Source organism: Artemia franciscana, chromosome 12 (assembly GCF_032884065.1).
Source record: "Artemia franciscana chromosome 12, ASM3288406v1, whole genome shotgun sequence".
NCBI classification, from domain to species: Eukaryota; Metazoa; Arthropoda; class Branchiopoda; order Anostraca; family Artemiidae; genus Artemia; species Artemia franciscana.
This window is the reverse complement of record NC_088874.1, coordinates 8,326,364-8,345,372: the sequence shown is the minus strand read 5'-3', so window position 1 is coordinate 8,345,372 and position 19,009 is coordinate 8,326,364. Positions and strand designations below refer to the sequence as shown.

Genomic DNA, 19,009 nt, shown 5'->3' with positions numbered 1-19,009 from the left:
ATATAATAAGAAAAAAATCAAGAAATTTCGGATGGAGCCGAGGAAAGGGACGGACCCCTTTTTAAGTTTGTTAAAATTTGTTTTTAATATGATTGTACTGTTCAAGAGTAGAACTAAATAATAAAAAAACATTTTTTTCTGAATTAAGAATGCAATGCCTGATCTTGATTTAGAGGCAGCTTAAACAAATATGTCTTGCAAAAACACTGAACAGCCTATAAGTACCTATCAGGTTTCAGCCCAGGCCCCATGGCAACCAGGCTTCTGAGGCCAAGTCAGTCAGCTCCGTCAGCTCCTGCTCCTGATCAGTCAGCTCCTGAAAAAAAAAATATACCAAAAGACCGTGACTAACCTGTTAAAAGAACTCGCCTGAGGGACTTTCGCTGTGTAGTACAATTCCACTTTCGGTGCCTGAACTGATACTGACATTCTTTCGTGGCCAATTGTGATCCTTTATTTATTTCTTCTAATATTTTGTGTTCTTTTCTACAAATTTTCCAAAGTTTCCCTTTTGACTGGCGCGCTTTTCTGCAGGTCCTTTTGATATCCAAAAAGTGCAGGGACGCATTGGTATTTTCTGGAGTCCTAAAGATATATTGACCATTATTTTGAATTAGTAAATGTCTTGTATGGTGTAAATCCATAAATGTTACTGAGCAGTTCAGAAGCCAAGCTTGTTGTTTCTTAAGCTTATAATTATTGACAACTGAACGGAAACCGTTTTCTTTTATTAGTAATCCTTGAACATTCTCGCTCTAAAATCGGTCCTAAATTTCACTAGATTTCACTGTGAAGCTAAAAATTTGTCTAGCAAAAAAAAAAAAAAAAATGCCAAGAAAAGGTTTGGCTTAGATTTTCAGAAGGTATCGAGAAAAAAGGCAAAAAAAAAATAATCTGAGAAAAAACGAGTATAGTCAATCTAATTAAGGTAAACGCAAGGGCACTTAAAATACAGCCTGTACTATTAAAAAAAAGAAAAAAAAGAACATCAGTAAAGAAAAAAAAGGATCTGAAAGTATAGGGTAACCAAATAATTGGTAAAACAGAATCAATTTAAGAGGCATTTTATTTTTTTTTTCATTTTTCTGCAATGCATTTTTATAATACTGATTAAATGACCTGTTGGTCGATTCATTCAATGCTCTACTATCAGCTCATATTTTACCTCTTTGAATTTTAACTGCAAATTCAAGCTTACTAAAAGTTTTTCCATAAAACTTAGCCTCCTAAAATGTGGCCTCCTCATACTTATATTAAACCCTGTTATTTCTCCTAGTATTATAATTCACACTACAAGTTCTTTTGTCATAATAGCAGGTACACCAAGAGGAGATAAGGTGGCCTCCTGGAGCATGGCCTCCTCTTACTTATATTAAATCCTGTTATTCATCCTAGCATTATAATTGACACTGCAAGTTCTTTTGTTATGCTAGCAGGTACACCAAGAGGAGAAAATGTGGTCTACTGAAGTTTGGCCTCCTCCCACTTTTATTAAATCATGTTATTTATTCTAGAATTGTATTCACACTACAAATTCTTTTGTCATAATATTAGGTGCACCAAGAGGAGAGGAGGTTGCCTCCTCAAGTGTGGCCTCCTCCTACTTATATTAAATCCTGTTATTTATCCCAGTATTCACATAGAATCCCACTTTGGAAGGCAAGGGAGATTCAGACAAAAAAAAACGGTGGCGTGTAAACTTTTTTTAGAAAAAAACATACTTGCAGCTATTTTTCCAGATTCTACATAGACAGGGCTTGATTTCACAGTTATGTAACCAGGATAGAGTTTTTAGGGAGTTTCTTACCCAATCCTGTCAATCAAAATGTGAAAAAAATACAAAACAAAGCTTTTTAGTCACATGCTACTGCTGGTAACCACTGAGAGGTAGCTGCCGCATCAAGCCACCTGGCGCAAACACAGTTACGTTTATTTTCTCCAGTTCACTTTGGCAAGATGTTTGCTCATTACTCTCTCACATAAAGATCTGAGTTCCCTTTCTCATCGAGTCATCTCACTTTGTTCGAGGACGTCTGGCTTCTTGTTAGACCTCAGGCATTACCGTAAACTAAGATTCTTAGACTTCCATCACCCTTCGTCCGTGAAATCTTAAGCTCAACCATCTTAGCTTTTCCTCCATTAAAAGCCTAGAAGGTGGAACTGAACCCTATTTTTTGCAAAGTCTTTTTTTAAGTTTTCAAGTGTATACACGAAGGTTTCTCAGGGAGTTCCTTTGATGAATATCTTGCTGAGTATTATCCTCAGCCTTTCAAGTGAAAAAAAGAATTAATATACAAATTTCATTTTAACAATTTATGTGCGGAGAGCCAAAACCAAACATGCATTAATTCAAAAACGTTCAGAAATTAAATAAAAAAACTAATTTTTTTAGCTGAAAGTAAGAAATTAAAACTTAAAACTAACAGAAATTACTCCGTATATGAAATGGGTTGTCCCCTCCGCAATCCCTCGCTCTTTACGCTAAAGCTTTTAATTGTTTTAAAAAGTAGAATTGTGGCAAAGAGTCAAACTTTAGCGTAAAGAGTGAGGGATTGCGGAGGGGACAACCCATTTCATGAACGGAGTAATTTCTGTTCGTTTTAAGTTTTAATGTCGCTCCTTACTTTCAGCTAAAAAAATTAGTTTTTGTTATTTAATTTCTGAACGTTTTTGAATTAATGCATGTTTGGTTTTGGCTCTCCGCACATAAATTATTAAAATGAAATTTGTATATTAATTCTTTTTTTTGCTAAATGGCTTTCTCTTAGTTTTGATTAGACGATTTTGAGAAATAAGGGGTGGAGAAGGAGGCCTAGTTGCCCTCCGATTTTTCGGTTATTTAAAAAGGCAACTAGAACTTTTAATTTTTAACGAACGTTTTTATTAGTAAAAAATATACGTAACTTAAGAATTAACTTACGTAACAAACTTTCATAATCTTATATTTTTATTATGTATACGAGGGGGTTTGTACCCTCGTTAATACCTCGCTCTTTACACTAAATAGTAAGTTTTGTTCCAATTCTTTAAGAATGACCCCTGAATCAGAAAGGCCGCAGATTACTAAAAATACTTTAGCATAAAGTGCGAGTTATTTATCTCCTCCTAAGTACCTCGTTCTTTATGCTAAAGTATTTTTAGAACCCCTCATATGCGTAATAATTTCTGTTCGTTTTAAGTTTCAATGCTACTCCTTCCTTTCCTTTGAAAAAACGTTTTCATGTTTATTTTTCATTGTTTTCTCATAGTAATGCTAGAAAATCCTGCGCCCTTTTCATTGAATTTTTCTTCCCCCATGAAAGATTCCTCCAAGGAAAGATCCTCCAACATAGCCCCTCCCCTCAGCCCCACCCCAAACAAAATGAAATCCCCCTGAAAACGTCTGTACACTTCCCAATAACCATTACTATGTGTAAACACTGGTCAAAGTTTGTAACTTGCAGCCCCTCCCCCAGGGATTGTGGGGGAGTAAGTCATCCCCAAATACATAGTTATTATGGTTTTCGACTATGTTGAACAAAATGGCTATCTCAAAATTGTGATCCGTTGCCTTTGGGAAAAAAATGAGCGTGGGAGGGGGCCTAGATGCCCTCCAATTTTTTTGGTCACTTAAATAGGGCACTAGAACTTTTCATTTCCGTTAGAATGAGCCCTTTTGTGACATTCTAGGACCACTTGGTCGATCCGATGACCCCTGGGAAAAAGAAAAAAAAAACAAAACAAATAAACACGCACCCATGATTTGTCTTCTGGCAAAGAACACAAAATTCTACATTTTTATAGATAGGAGCTTGAAACATCTTCAGTAGGGTTCTCTGATACGCTGAATGTGATGGTGTCATTTTCGTTAAGATTCTACGACATTTAGGGGGTGTTTCCCCCTATTTTCTTAAATAAGGCAAATTTTCTCAGGCTCGTAACTTTTGATGGGTATAACTAAACTTGATGAAACTTATATATTTAAAATCAGCATTAAAATGCGATTCTTTTGATGTAGCTATTGATATCAAAATTCAATTTTTTAGAGTTTTGGTTACTATTGAGCCGGGTCGCTCCTTACTACAGTTCGTTACCACGAACTGTTTGACTACGTTTCAAAGCTGTGATTGCCAACTGTTATTCAGGGAAACTTGATGTCTTAATCTTAGTTCTTACACTTATCTTTCTGTTCTTTCAAAAAAATTCAACTTTTCAAAAATATCCAACAGCTTGGCTTATCTATCTTTATATCTTTACTGCATCCACTATCATTGTTAATAATACTATCTAGGTAAGTGTTGTTACCCACCCTGTTAATTACCCTGAACTCCTAGAACCCCCTGAAACTAATCATTTTCAGTAATATTTTTAAAACGTTCAAATCTTCTGTTCAATCAATATCTAGGAGTCTTTTAACTTCTCACACGCTTGTATATCCATAGATAAGATTGTATATCCATGTATATCCATAGATATAGGTAATGTGTTCCATGGATAAGAATGAGGAACCTTTGCTATCTTCCTTCGCTCCTGATTCTTTACCGAAGAAGCTGCTAACCTCACGTGAGTATGCTATTGAATTATAGCTAGGCTGATACAATATTAGCCGAAAATTTGGTTGTGGTCTCTTGTGGTTTCTATATATATATATATATATATATATATATATATATATATATATATATATATATATATATATATATATATGTATATGAACAGCCCCTTCCATATGCAGAGTAATTTCTGTTCGTTTTAAGTTTCAATGTCGCTCCTTACTTTCCGTTAAAAAAAACCTGTTTTTTTATTTAATATCTGAACGTTTTTGAATCAATACATTTTTTTATTTTGGCTCTCCGCACATGATTAATTAAAACAAAATTTGCATATTAATTTTTTTGGCTCAATAACTTTCTCTTAGTTTTTATCAGACGATTTTGTGAAAAAAAGGGGTGGGGGAGGAGGCCTAGTTGTCCTCTAATCTTTTGGTTACTTAAAAAGGTAACTAGAAATTTTAATTTCTTACGAACGTTTTTATTAGTAAAAAATATGCGTAACTTACGAATTAACTTACGTAACGAACTTCTATATTAGTATATTTTATTACGTATATGAGGGGATTTTCCCCCTTTTTAGTACCTCACTCTTTATTCTGAAGCTTAAATTTTGTCCCAATTCTGTAAGAATGACCCCTGAATCACAAAGGCCGTAGAATAAATAGTTGAAATTACTAAGAATGCTTTAGCATAAAGAGCAAGGTATTTAAAAGGAGATAAACACCTCATAAGCGTAATAATTTCTGTTCGTTTTAAGTTTTAATGCTGCTCCTTACTTTCAGTTGAAAAAAACTTTTTCCTATTTATTTTTTCATTGTTTTTTGTCTTCAGTAATAAAATGCTCCCCCCTTCATGAAAATTTTCTTCTCCCAAGACAAATTCCTCTATGTTAATATCATCCCACGTAACCCTCTCCCCTCAACCCCCCCAACCAAAAAAAAATCCCCTGAAAATGTCTGTGCTTCCCAATAAACATTGCTATATGTAAACACTGGTCAAAGTTTGTAACTTGCTGCCTCTCTGCTGGGGACTGTGAGGAACTAAGTCATCCCCAAAGACATAGTTATTAGGTTTTCGACTATGCTGACCAAAATGGCTGTCTCAAAATTTTGATGAGTTTGCTTTGGGAAAAGAATAAGCGTGGGAATGGGCCTAGGTGCCCTCCAATTTTTTTGTCACTTAAAAAGGGCAATAGAACTTTTAATTTCCGTCAAAAGGAGCACTTTCAATACATTCTAGGACCACAGGTTGATAAGATTACCCCTGGGTAAAAAATATAATCAAACAGTTCGTGGTGACGAACTGTAGTAAGGAGCGACCCGGCTCAATAGTAACCAAAACTCTAAAAAATGGAATTCTGATACCAATAGCTACATCAAAAGAATTGCATTTTAATGCTGATTTTAAATATATAAGTTTCATCAAGTTTAATCTTACTCATCAAAAGTTACGAGCCTGATAAAATTTGCCTTATTTTAGAAAACAGGGGAAACAACCCCTAAAAGTCATAGAATCTTAAGATTCAGATTCAATGTATCAGAGAACCCTATAGTAGAAGTTTCAAGCTCCTATCTACAAAAATGTGAAATTTTATATTTTTTGCCGAGAGGCAGATCACGGATGCGTGTTTATTTGTTTTTTTTTTCCAGGGGTGATCGTATCGACCCAGTGGTCCTAGAGTCTTGCGAGAGGGCTCAATCTAACGGAAATGAGTTCTAGTTCTAGTGCCCTTTTTAAGTGACCAAAAAAATTGGAGGGCACCTAGGCCCCCTCCCACGCTAATTATTTTCCCGAAGTCACCGGATCAAAATTATGAGATAGCCATTTTATTCAGCGTAGCCAAAAAACCTTATAACTATTTCTTTGGAGACGACTTACACCCCCACAGTCCCCGTGGAAGGGGCAACAAGTTACAAACTTGGACCAGCGCTTACATGTAGTAATGATTATTTGGAAGTGTACAGACGTTTTCTTGGGGATTTATAGGTTGGGGGTGGGTTGAGAGGAGAGGGATATGTTGGGGGAAATTTCCTTGGAGAAATTTGTCATGGGGGAAGAAAAGTTTCATAAAGGGAGCGCAAGATTTTCTAGCATTATTAAAAAAAAATAGTGAAAAAATAAAAATGAAAAAGTTTTTTCAACTGAAAGTAAGGAGAAGCATTAAAACTTAAAACGAACAGAAATTATTACGCATATGATGGGCTCACCTCCTCCTAACACCTCGATCTTTACGCTAAGGTATTTTTAGTAATTTCAACTAATACTTCTATGGCTTTTGTGATTCAGGGGTCATTCTTAAGAAATTGGGACAAAAGTTAAGTTTTAGTGTAAAGGGGGAGGTACTGACGTGGGGGTGAACCCCCTCATACATGTAATATAAAAAATGAGAATACAGAAGTTCTTTACGTAAGATAATTTGTAAGTTACGTATATCTTTTACTAATAAGAACATTCGTAAAAAATTAAAAGTTCTAGTTGCCTTTTTAAGTAACCAAAAAATCGTAGGGCAACTAGGCCTCCTCCCCCGCTTCTTTTTTCCTCATTGGATCAAAACTATGAGAAAGCCAATCAGTAAAAAAAAAAAAATAAGCAAATCTTGTTTTAATTATATATCTGCGGAGAGCCAAAATCAAAACATGCATTGATTCAAAAACGCTCAGAAATTAAATGAAAAAAACAAGGTTTTTTAACGGAAAGTAAGGAGCGACATTAAAACTTAAAATGAACAGAAATTACTTCGTATATAAAAGGGGCTGCTTCCTCATCAACGCCCCGCTCTTTACGCTAAAATTTTTTTACTGTTTTGAAAAGTAGAGTTAAGAGAAAGAGTCAAACTGCGAAATTCCACATTATTGTAGATAGGAGCTTGAAACTTAAACTATAGGGTTCTCTAATCCGCTGAATCTGATCATGTGATTTTCGTTAAGATTCTAGAACTTTAAGGTGGTGGTTACCACTATTTTTCAAAATAAGGTAAATTTTCTCAGACTCGTAATTTTGGTGGGTAAAAATAAATTTGATGAAACTTATATATTTAAACTCAGCATAGAAATCCACTTCTTTTGATGTATCTATTAATATCAAAATTCCGTTTTTAGAGTTTCGTTTACTATTGAGCCGGGTCGCTCCTTATTACAATTCGTTACCACGAACTGTTCGATATGCTGTCATAAGAAATGCTTATGTAATGTACTAACATAGTACATGACACCATTTGCAAAAAATAAATAAATTAAGGCTCTTATAGAATTTTCTCAGAGTTCTGATCTACCTAGATCGTTTTTTTTATGTGAGAATATCCCAAGACACCAATTTTCCGAAAAAATATGGAGCCGTTTTCGAGAATATACATACATACACAATTATTGCTCACTTATAAAGATAGTATGCATATATATATATATATATATATATATATATATATATATATATATATATATATATATATATATATATATATATATATATATATATATATATATATATATATATATATATATATATATATATATATATATATATGCATATATATATATATGCATATATATATATATGCATATATATATGCTTATATATATATATATAAATATATATATATATATATATATATATATATATATATGCATATATATATATAAATATATATATATATATATATATATATATATATATATATATATATATATATATATATATATATATATGCATATATATATATGCATATATATATATATATATATATATATATATATATATATATATATGTATATATATATATATATATATATATATATATATATATATATATATATATATATATATATATATATATATATATATATATATATATATCCTGGCCGAGTGGGTTGGTGCGCTGGATTCTGGATCCTTTATCTGAGAGGTGATTCGATCCTAGATTCGAATCCTAGTGTACCCTATTATTTAGTTTGGGACGTGGGTCAATGGCGTGACCCTGTAAGCTCAGCCAGAGTCGACCCAGCTCTAAATGGGTACCTGAAGAAATCTGGGTAAGGTAAACAGGAAGGGTGTGTGCAAGCACAGGATGGTTTGGCCCCCAACCCCCCCCCCCATTGCACTTCCTGGCTGAAGGGCCAAGAAACGGAGAACAGCACCGCTGGTACGGACTGTAAAGTCTAATGCCGTACTCTTTACCTTTCTTACCTTGAATATTATATATATATATATATATATATATATATATATATATATATATATATATATATATATATATATATATATATATATATATATATATATATATATGTTTAAAATTTAAAGTAGGCTTTACACAAGGGAGTAATTTTCTAATAATTCATAATTCAAGCATCAACAGAAACAAGTCAATTTTCATTAGTATATCCTTGCCTTTATGGTACTATATGGCTCGTTTATCAGTCTTCACTGTTATTTTCACTTGATTTTATATATATATATATATATATATATATATATATATATATATATATATATATATATATATATATATATATATATATATATATATATATATATATATATATATATATATATATATATATGTTTAAAATTTAAAGTAGGCTTTACACAAGGGAGTAATTTTCTAATAATTCATAATTCAAGCATCAACAGAAACAAGTCAATTTTCATTAGTATATCCTTGCCTTTATGGTACTATATGGCTCGTTTATCAGTCTTCACTATTATTTTCACTTGATTTTGCGAAATTGGCTCTAACTTGCCCTCCCCCCTCCAAGAATTTGACGAAATAAAGCTGCTGACTTTATCGTAGCATTCATTGAACTCCGAGGGAGTGGCCTTTCCCTCGGTAGTCATTAATCTGAATATAGTGTGATACTCTTGATCAAGACAAAAAAGAACTTTTATCATGTTAGTTACAACTACCCCTAGCCCTGACGGGCTGAATTCACAATTTTGAGCTATATAAAGAAGAGACTTGAGAAACAGGCCATAATATAGATAAGACAACGTCAAGAGATAAAAACGGAAATTCATATGAAATATAAATAGTGAAAAAGAAAAACTTCAAAACTAACTTAGAAAGATAAAAAAGAGCAATCGTGTTTTAAAAAAAGAAGGCAAAAATAAAACAGATAACCGAAGAATCTAGGAAGACACTTTAAATGGGATAATTGTTGCATTGGGTGCTAATTTTTTTGGTTATAAAGGGGGAAAACCTTTTAGTTTTCATTTCTTGAGGTATGGCAATGTATGGAGAGGAGGGAGGGTAAGATAGGAGCCAACTGAGAAACAGTAGGGGGCTTGTTTGATTCTGAGGGGAGGAAGTAGTATATTTCGGGTAAAATATTTTCGATGTGAGGGTTGATTAATGAATATGGAAGTCGTAACAAATTCTTACCATACTTCATAACAGTCAATCATGGCAGCTATCATGATGTAAATCCAGATTTTTTGCATACTGATAACATGACTGAATATCTGCTTCTTATTGGTCACTGATGATCACCATTATGATCACCATTCCTACAATGATCCAATATTCTGTAAATGTAGATATAAATAACTATCTATTTGAAAGTAAGTTAATGTCTATTTGTGCTTTTACTTTATTAGCAGCTAAACTGTTAAAATAGTAAGGAAATGGCTTGTACAGAGTGCATTTAGAACCTTGAGACCATTTTTGTAAAAGGGCCGTAGGCCACTTCGAGGCAGAAGATTCAAGCCCTTAATATTTGGACTGAAAAAACTGATGGTAAGTATGTACTTTTGAACCCAAAATAAAAAATAACATTTATAAAGTTGTTCCCCCCTTCAAAAGAGTTGCAAGCACTGTTCCCCTTCTTGGGCTTTCAACCCAATCTCTTTGTTCTTTTTTTCTTTTCTTTTTGTTTTACTGAAAACCAGCTTGATGTTGATATATACGGTTATCCTCTCGTAAATTTTTGTCATTGTAATTCGCAATTTTGAAAAAAATGAACTTTTTTTTTATACAAATACAGTCGAAAATCTTATGATAAGATTCATACCGCTGTAGGTGTCTTTCAACTATTTATTGTAGAAATGGCAATCCAAGGTAAAGATAGCCAAATATATATTCTTTTTTCTGAAGAAGGTCTTTCGGGCCTATCTTGAGAGAGCTCCCCAACTTTTTTATTCATTTTCTTTTATTTTATCCAGTCGCTTTAGTGTTATCATTGAAGTAACTCGTTATTGTGCATACATATACTTCTGTGGTGCTCAATCGCAGTCCCCCGGCAAAAAAATTTGTGTTCCCATCCGGAAAATCAAATAACAAGTACTGCTTAACTAAGCTATAAAAATTGTTATCTCAAAACTTTGATCAGAACATTTTGAAAAAAAGAGACGTGTGAGGAGGCCTGATTGCCCTCAAATCTTTTTGGTCACATGAAAAGAGCACTAGAGCTTTTAATTTCCGTTGGAATGACCCTCAATATTATAGAGCCACTAGGTCAGCACGATCACTCCTGAAAAAACAACAACGAAAAAAAGAAAAATAATAAACACGTATCCGTGATCCTTCTTCTGGCAAAAAATACAAAATTCCACATTCTTGCAGATAGGAGCTTGGAATATCTACAGTAAGGTTCTCGAACATGCTGGATCTGATGGTGTGATTTTAATTAAGATCCTTTGACTTTCAGTGTGTGTTCCTCCCTCTTTTTTGAAAATTGGGCAAATTTTCTCAGGCTCATAGCCTTTTATGTATAACAATGAAATCAATCAAACACACATATTTGGAATCAGCATAATAAACCAATTATTTGGATACATCTATCAGCGTTAAAAATCTATTTTTTACAGTTTCGGTTACTATTGAGCCGTGTCGCTCCTTACTTACAATTCGTTGCCACGAACTGTTTGAAAAGCAGAAAGTAGTGGCTTTATATTATATTCGCCTATTTGGAATTGCTTTATTCGTTCGGTGATCAGTAACTGAATAATTTCATTTCTATATCCAATTAAGAACTACCACAATAATTTAATAATATCCGAAGATTTACTTGCAAAAATTTGAAAGGTTTGAAAAAAACATTCTATAGCGGGAGAAAGGATGCGATGGCTAGGACACGTTCTGCGGATGAAGGATGACAGACTGTCAAAGATTGTCCTTGTCGGCCAACCGTCTAGGGTCAAACGAAAAGCGGTTGGCCCCGAAATGGGGTGGGAAGATGTCGTGAGAAAAGATTTTAGGGAGAAGGGAACTTCTTGGGAGGGTGTAAGGAAGAACTTTGAATAGATTGGGATGGAGAGGAGCGTTCGTAGAGGAGCGTTCGTAGCTGTGTTGGCCACAGGTGGCTTGGTGCTGCAGTGATTGTTAGTAGCAGTAGTAGTAGAAGCACTACTACTGTCTCATCTCTGCAGCATCAAGCTGTCTGAGGCCAAGGTAGTTGCACACGCTGCTCTTCCACCCAATCTGTTAAAAGCTTCATCTATACTTCTTCCCGTGAAGTTAAGATTTTCTTTAAATCCTTCCTTAGTAATAACAGTAACAAAAAATATAGTAGATCTGGTAAACAAATAGTCCTTTGGGCTCAGTTAAGGAAAATATAAATATCCAAAGCTTCACTCTTTACCTCTTCTCCTGAAGTTAAGATTTCCTTTAAATCCTTCCTTAGTAATAATAGTAACAAAAAATATAGCAGATTTGGTAAACAAATAGTCCTTTGGGTTCAGTTAAGGAAAATATAAATATCCAAAGCTTCACTCTTTCCCCTGCAGTGAGGTTCAAATTTTCTTTAAATCCTTCCTTATGACTTATTCCCAGCTCATTCGGGGACGACCTGCTTTTCGTTTGATCTCAGATTAAAAGTCAAAGAGTACAATCTTTGGCCTAATAATCTTTTTTGGCTTTCACGTAAGTTCTGGCGGAAAGTTTAATATGTATACTTCTCCCAAAATCTCGGGAAAATCCCAAGAATTGTCAACCGTGCACTAATAGTTTTTTTTTCTTGAATTTCCCTTCATTTTCTCTGTTATCCATTTCAAATATTTTGGCGGAAAACAGGAGATTGTAAAGCATTTAACCACAATTTACTTTGTTTAATGGCTTAATGGGAGAAGTTAGTAGAGTATAGTGAGTTGGCAGAAATTTGACACTTTTCTCAAATGCTATAATGATTGTTTTGGACTAACAAACAGGACGTTATTACTAAGTTAAATAGGTATATTTCAAGATATTTCTTAATAGACAGATATGTCGTTGGACAATTTTGACGTTAGTTTTGCCCAGAATATAAGAACATACATCATATTTTTAAGTTTATTGGAGAAACTCCCTACCCAGATTTAAAAGAGGTAAAAATGTAGAAAATTACCTAGTGTAGGTGAATAATTCGGATTCAGTTCCGTACAGAAATTAAATAAAATAGCAAGTTTCTTTTTCATCTGAAAGTAAGGATCAATATCAAAACAATAATTTAAAAGACAATATTCCATGTGTGTGGGTTTCGACCCCCTCCATAACCCTTTGCTTGGTACTTTAAAGCTTTTTAGTGCTGTAAAAAAGCTTCTTATTCCAATTTAACGGCTCTTTTGTTTCAGCTGTCGCTCTTAAAGAATTGGGACAAAATGTCAAACTTTAGCGAAAAAAGTGAGTGCTTGAAGAGGGTGGAGGGGACAGCCCCCCTCATATACGGAATAATTTCTATTCGCTTGAAGCTTTAATTTTGCTTCTTACTCCCAGTAGAAAACACTTGCTTTTTTTTTAATTGGATTTTTTATTGTTTTTCAAATCAAGCCCAGGCATAACCAGGATATGATGTGGGCTTTCGGCCCAATAAACCCCCGATTGCTTGCTGTTAAGTTCTATATACCAATAATTGTAAATTGATTGGTAACGTCTCGCCTTTTAATGTTTCTACTCGAGAATAAAAAAGTAGGGTCATAATTAAAATTTTCGACAAAATTTGAATATTTAGCCAAAATTTCTGATGAACAGTATTCTTTTTGTTTTAATAAGTTATTGATAGTATTTCCTCTAAGAAAGCTAAAACGGGTGAAAATTATGCATGACTTTCAGTCTTCTACGCAGCTGAAGCCATTGCTACCTCTACAATAGGTTTTTTTGGTGCATAAATACAGTGTATACATATGTTTAGATCCATTGACACATTGTAATGAATAAAGAAAGAAAATAATATAATTCGAAATTGCTTAAAAATATCCTGTTAGCACTTACCAGACTCCCCCCCCCCCTGATGAGGCTCATGATGCCACAGTCTTCTTTCCTACCTTTGGGCCAGTAAGCATGTGGATGTAATATTTTATACTACATAGAAAAAGATAGTCGCAATAGAAGTCGCATATGTATGCATTGTAATTTTGTACTAATACCTTCCCCCAGTACCATTAATAAAGGCTTGACCAAAAATATTCATAGGAATGACGATGGTTTTCCTCCTCACTCCTTCCTCAAAGCTTATTGGGAAGTTCATACAGTTCGTGGTGACGAACTGTAAGTAGGGAGTGATGAGGCTCAATAGTAACCGTAACTCTTATAAGCACAGTCTTGATGACAACAGACACATCAAAAGAATCGAATTTTGGTGTTTATTCAACATATACAACATTCATCAAATTTAATGGTACCCATCGAAAGTTGCGAGACTGAGAAAATTTGCGAAATTTTTGAAAAAGGGAAGACACACCCCCCAAAGATCAAGTGATCTTAATAAAAATCACTCCATCAGATTCAGTATACCAGAGAACCTTACTATAGAGGTTTCCAGCTCCTATGTACAAAAATGTGGAATTTTGCATTTTTTGCCTGAAGAAAGATCAAGGATACGTGTTTATTTGATTTTTTTTCACTATAGGTGATCGAATCATATCGAATCGTATCGACCGTATCGTATCGAAGAATTAGGTTTTTTGAAGGGCTAACATGAGATTAATTTTATATTTCAACCCCCCCCCCCAGAATGTCTCAGGAATGATTATTATTTTCGAGGCATCAGGAATAGTTGTCATTTTCGGTAATAACAAATAACATTTAGCGTAAACAATGGGGATTTAGGATATAGCAGCCCCCCTCCCATTTAGGAGGACCTCAGGTCAGACAGTGAGGAGTGAACTATTTGCGAGTCAAACTTATCTGTAAAGAGAGAGGATCGAGGAACTCACAACCATTATATAATGGATAATTTATATTCATTTAAAGTAAATCTTTAAAAAAAAGTTTACTTTTTGTCACTTTTTGACGCTTTATCTCACTTTTTGAACGCTTTATCTCACTTTTTGAAAAAAAATATTTCTCGGAAAAAATCGTTCCAAACATGTATGGTTTCTACTTATATCTTGTAACCTTTCAAATCGATGTGATAATTGGTTGGATATAAACTTTAACTGTCGTAAACTGTCATGTTTCATCAGAAGTAGAAGTGTGAAATAAACATGTTAACGTCTAAAACCAACTCCTCGCGAAGAAATAGAAGTAAACTGGTGTACTCAAAATCTGTATAGAATGTTGGCAGAGATCTCTAACAACGATATAATCTATCTTTTTCGACCAAAGAAGGAACTATTAAGGGCAATGTGATGTACCAGTCATCTATAGGCCTAAACAAAGGATAGTCGAAGGCCTCTCAGCTTGGAGAAATACATAGAAATTCATTATTAGCTATATGTTTGGAATTATCCTAACAGCGTCTTTATTGAAATAATCCTGTAAAAATCTCGAAAGCATTAAACTTGCAATAAAACAACATTCAAGATTCCTAAAAAAAAACCATCAGAATGGTATTAATCTATGGTAAAATTCTAGTTGATTGACTTTTGGCTATCTCAGAAAGGGGTTAGGTTAGGAAAATGAAACTTTCAGGGATGAGTCTAAAGGCTAAAGTATGTCTCGGGAAGGTATTTTGAAGTACCCCCCCCACTCTTAATCTATTCACGTGCTATTTAAACGTTATTTATAGCTTTGAATCTCCTTACTGCCATATCACGGTTGCTCTTTTAACTAAAGCAAGGATTGGTTGTCCTGCAGTAAGTACGTAACTACTGTAGTAAGTACGTAAGTACCAAATGGAAAACATAGTAGTCATATATAAAGAAGGAGAGTTGATACACTCCAGTCCCTTCCCTTGATTCGGATGGAGTATTTATTCTCGTAGTTTCCTTGCAATTTATTCCTCTTCTCGCTTTATTCATTAAATGTTATTATTAAACACCTCCTCTTCTATTAGTAATTAAAAGTTACGCTAATGAATCAAAGCTTGACTCAAAAGCCCCCCATTGGTAACACCTGTCTTCGCCTATTTAAAGTAGGCCTTCTTCTGGCCAGATTCTTGCCTCGAAGCAATGGTTAATAAAAAAGACAGCCTTCACTAGCTTGTGGTATTAAATTTTCAGCCTTTCATCGTAATCATCAACACTACCCGAGAGACAAAAAAATCGGATGACTTACTCAGTATTCCTAAGACACTCCACAGAGATCCTTTAGTCACTGTCGAATCTCTTAGCTTTCCCAGTATGCGAGCGTAATTAGTGCTAACATAAGAAAACGGTGTCTTAATATGAAACGCTTTGGGGCTAAGCTCAAAGATGCCGACTTCTTAGCGCAGATGGTAGCCAAACCCTTTCCAGCATCCAGTGTGTCGGGTATAGGGTTGCAGAAAACAAGAAAAAGTCAATAACTACTCTTGGTGGTCAAATTAAGAAGCTAAGCACTAATTAAATTAAAAAGTCAAATTTTTTTCCTTCAAAAATGTGAATTTCACAATTGCCTTTCAGAAGCTTAATAAGAAATACAGATGCGCATGACGACGCTTTTAAGAGGGGATTTGAAATGATTTCCATGGATGGGGGGGGGAGTGCATTGGCATGGTTATCTGGTAAAAATTATTGTAGCAACATTAAAAACTAATTGATTGCGGTGAGAATAAAAATTGATTTTAAGTCATATTCAGAATTCTTATTCGGGGTGGGGGTGTATCCTTTTCGCTGGGGGGAGGAGAGCTTACAAAAAAAAACATAAACGCATCAAAATTCTTTTATATGCATTTATGTTACTTTTTAACGAATTAAACAAAAATTTCGGGGGGAGGTCCACCCCAGTAACTGCCACCCCTGGATACCACCTCGCTTAGAAGCATAAAATCATGCTTAACTAGCTATGGTATAATATTTGGAGAGTGCTTATCCAAACCAAAAACATAAAGTTTTACCACTCTTTTTAAATAGCAAGAATACATTAGCTATGGCATTCTGTGCAACTTGAATTTATTACTGAATTTAGTTCTGCAAAATCAAATCACCCCTCCCCCTTTTTGCAGTCCTGGATCATTCATTGGGTTGCATTGAAAGACATAATATATTTTTTCAAAGATATTTAATGTTAATTTCCTAACACTAAACTATATTTCTGCGTATTTGCATCTAGTGACGCCAATCCATTAGAATCTACAGGAGGGCAAAATATGTTTTCAAAAACCAAGAGGGGGACAATTTTGAAAATAAAAATATAGAATAAAACACATTTTCAATGAAAATACCCAAATAAAACCATATTTCAAAAACCTGGGGATGTGCAAAAAAGCCTACACATTATGAAATAAAGATTGCGGTTTTTAATCCTTTTCTAGCCCAAGTAAGAAAAAAAGGTACCATCTTTAAAGGTCGATTATACCTCTTATACCATCTTTAAAGGCCGAGGAATGCCATTATAATATTTGAAAGAACATTGAAAGGCATCGAGTGGTATGTTCACCTAATTCACAACTCAGTAATGGAAAGGTCTCCATATTTACCCTGTAATAGAAATTTCTCTCTCTTAGAATTTCAATTTCTTATGACGAGGATATCTCTTTACTTACCCTTCGTAACTCACCGTGAAGAGTGTGATCTAAAAAATAGTGAGAGCCGGATAACATAGGAGAGCCGGATAAAATAATAACATAAAAAAGACATAACGGATAACAATATTTGGCTTACACCACACTGCTTTTCCATTTACAAAAAATTAAGCGAAAAAAAAAACAAGTTTAACTTAAATAAAGCAGTCACAAAGAATAAAAAACAAAACAACACATTAATTAATAAAAAACGAATATTTTAACTCCACACCCGGGAGTCCTTATCAACAGAAAAAAAGGAAAAAGACAAGAATTAGTTAAATCATCTACAGAAAAAGACAAAAACATCACAATAAGAGAAAAAAATACAAACAAGTGAATAAAACTTTCATCGTAATAAACTTCCAAAATGCTGTAACAGTGTAACTGTGTCATTTCTATGTTAAACAAAGAGGGGGGAGGGTAGGCTTAAGAGTAGCACTTTCTTAAATTTTTTTTCCTGCTTACAAATTTCATGTCACTTGGAATTTTAATTTGAAAAACGCATATTCTTTTTTGTAAGTTACTGTTATGTTTTAACACCATAAACAGGGGCTAGCGCTTAATTATTTCCCCATAAATAGATAGTTGAGTATATGTAAATGTGTTCTTTGTGGATTCTACGCACTCTGTACTAATGGACCGAACATTATTTTGAGTAGTTAAAACCATAAGAAACATGTGTTGATTTTTTTTCTTTTTTTTTGGGGGGGGGTAAATTAGAAAGAAAACATTCTTAGGTATACAATAAATTAAAGGACGTTTTTTTATTATGTGCCCTGACCTTTCAGTGGCGTCAGTTCACGAAAATTTGGGGGTATGTGATTTTAAAATCTAGGGGAAGGGGGATAATTTTTTTTCAATTTTGTCAATGAAAACAGCAAAAAAGGGATTTGTTTTTTAATGAAAATAAACAAAGGTATTTTTCACAACCTAGAGATGGTAAAAAGTCTAATTGGGAAACCCGCCCCTTCTTACTCCCCCATCAAATGACAACCCTGTGTCCTTTTCCGGTAGAAACTTGAACAGTATACCCATTAAGTTACCATGGGCATTTAAGTGGGAACGTTATTGTCCTCTAGACCTATCTTACGTGTTAGGTCTATTCATGTTTGAAAAGCTAGACTTTCTAAGATTATTCTTTCGGTTGTTTCAAAACTATCAAGTTTTAGTACAGTATAATTTTTTTTACAGTATAATTATTTAGTATAATATAATTTTTTTAGTACAGTATAATTTTTTTGTCATATATATTTTATATATTGTTATATATTATATATTTGTTATATATTTTATATATATTTGTTATATATATTTTGTTATATATTGTTATATATTTTATATATTATTAAAATATATTTTATATATTTTATATATTATATATATATTTATATATATATATATATTTATATATTTTTATAATATATTTTTACAGTATAATTTTTTAGTACAGTATAATTTTTTTAGTACAGTATAATTTTTTTGTCAGTGTTGCCAAGTTAAATCGTAAGAATAAATAAGCAAAACTAATCAGTCAAGTTTGACAACACTCTTCATCCGAAAGAATTGAAATATCAACTGTCTGTTGATTCAAAAAGACAATTGCACCTTGAAAGGGAAGCTATAGATTTTTAAGACTTTTGGTGC

At 33.5% G+C, this 19,009-nt stretch overlaps 1 protein-coding gene across 2 annotated transcripts in view; it reads right to left on the bottom strand.

The window, feature by feature from the left end:
• LOC136033634 (protein Wnt-1-like) overlaps positions 1–16,034 on the bottom strand; it is a 46,957-nt gene extending 30,923 nt beyond the window's left edge. The window contains exons 1-3 of one of the 2 annotated variants that reach the window (XM_065714441.1): positions 15,937–16,034; positions 9,910–10,052; positions 353–585 (exon numbers count right to left, since the gene is read on the bottom strand). In XM_065714441.1, coding sequence (XP_065570513.1) covers positions 353–585; positions 9,910–9,968 — 292 coding nt within the window. In that variant the 5' untranslated portion in view covers positions 9,969–10,052; positions 15,937–16,034. The remainder of the gene's footprint in view (positions 1–352; positions 586–9,909; positions 10,053–15,936) is intronic. The other variant, XM_065714442.1, reaches the window with a different exon arrangement.
• Between the last annotated feature and the right edge of the window lie 2,975 nt (positions 16,035–19,009).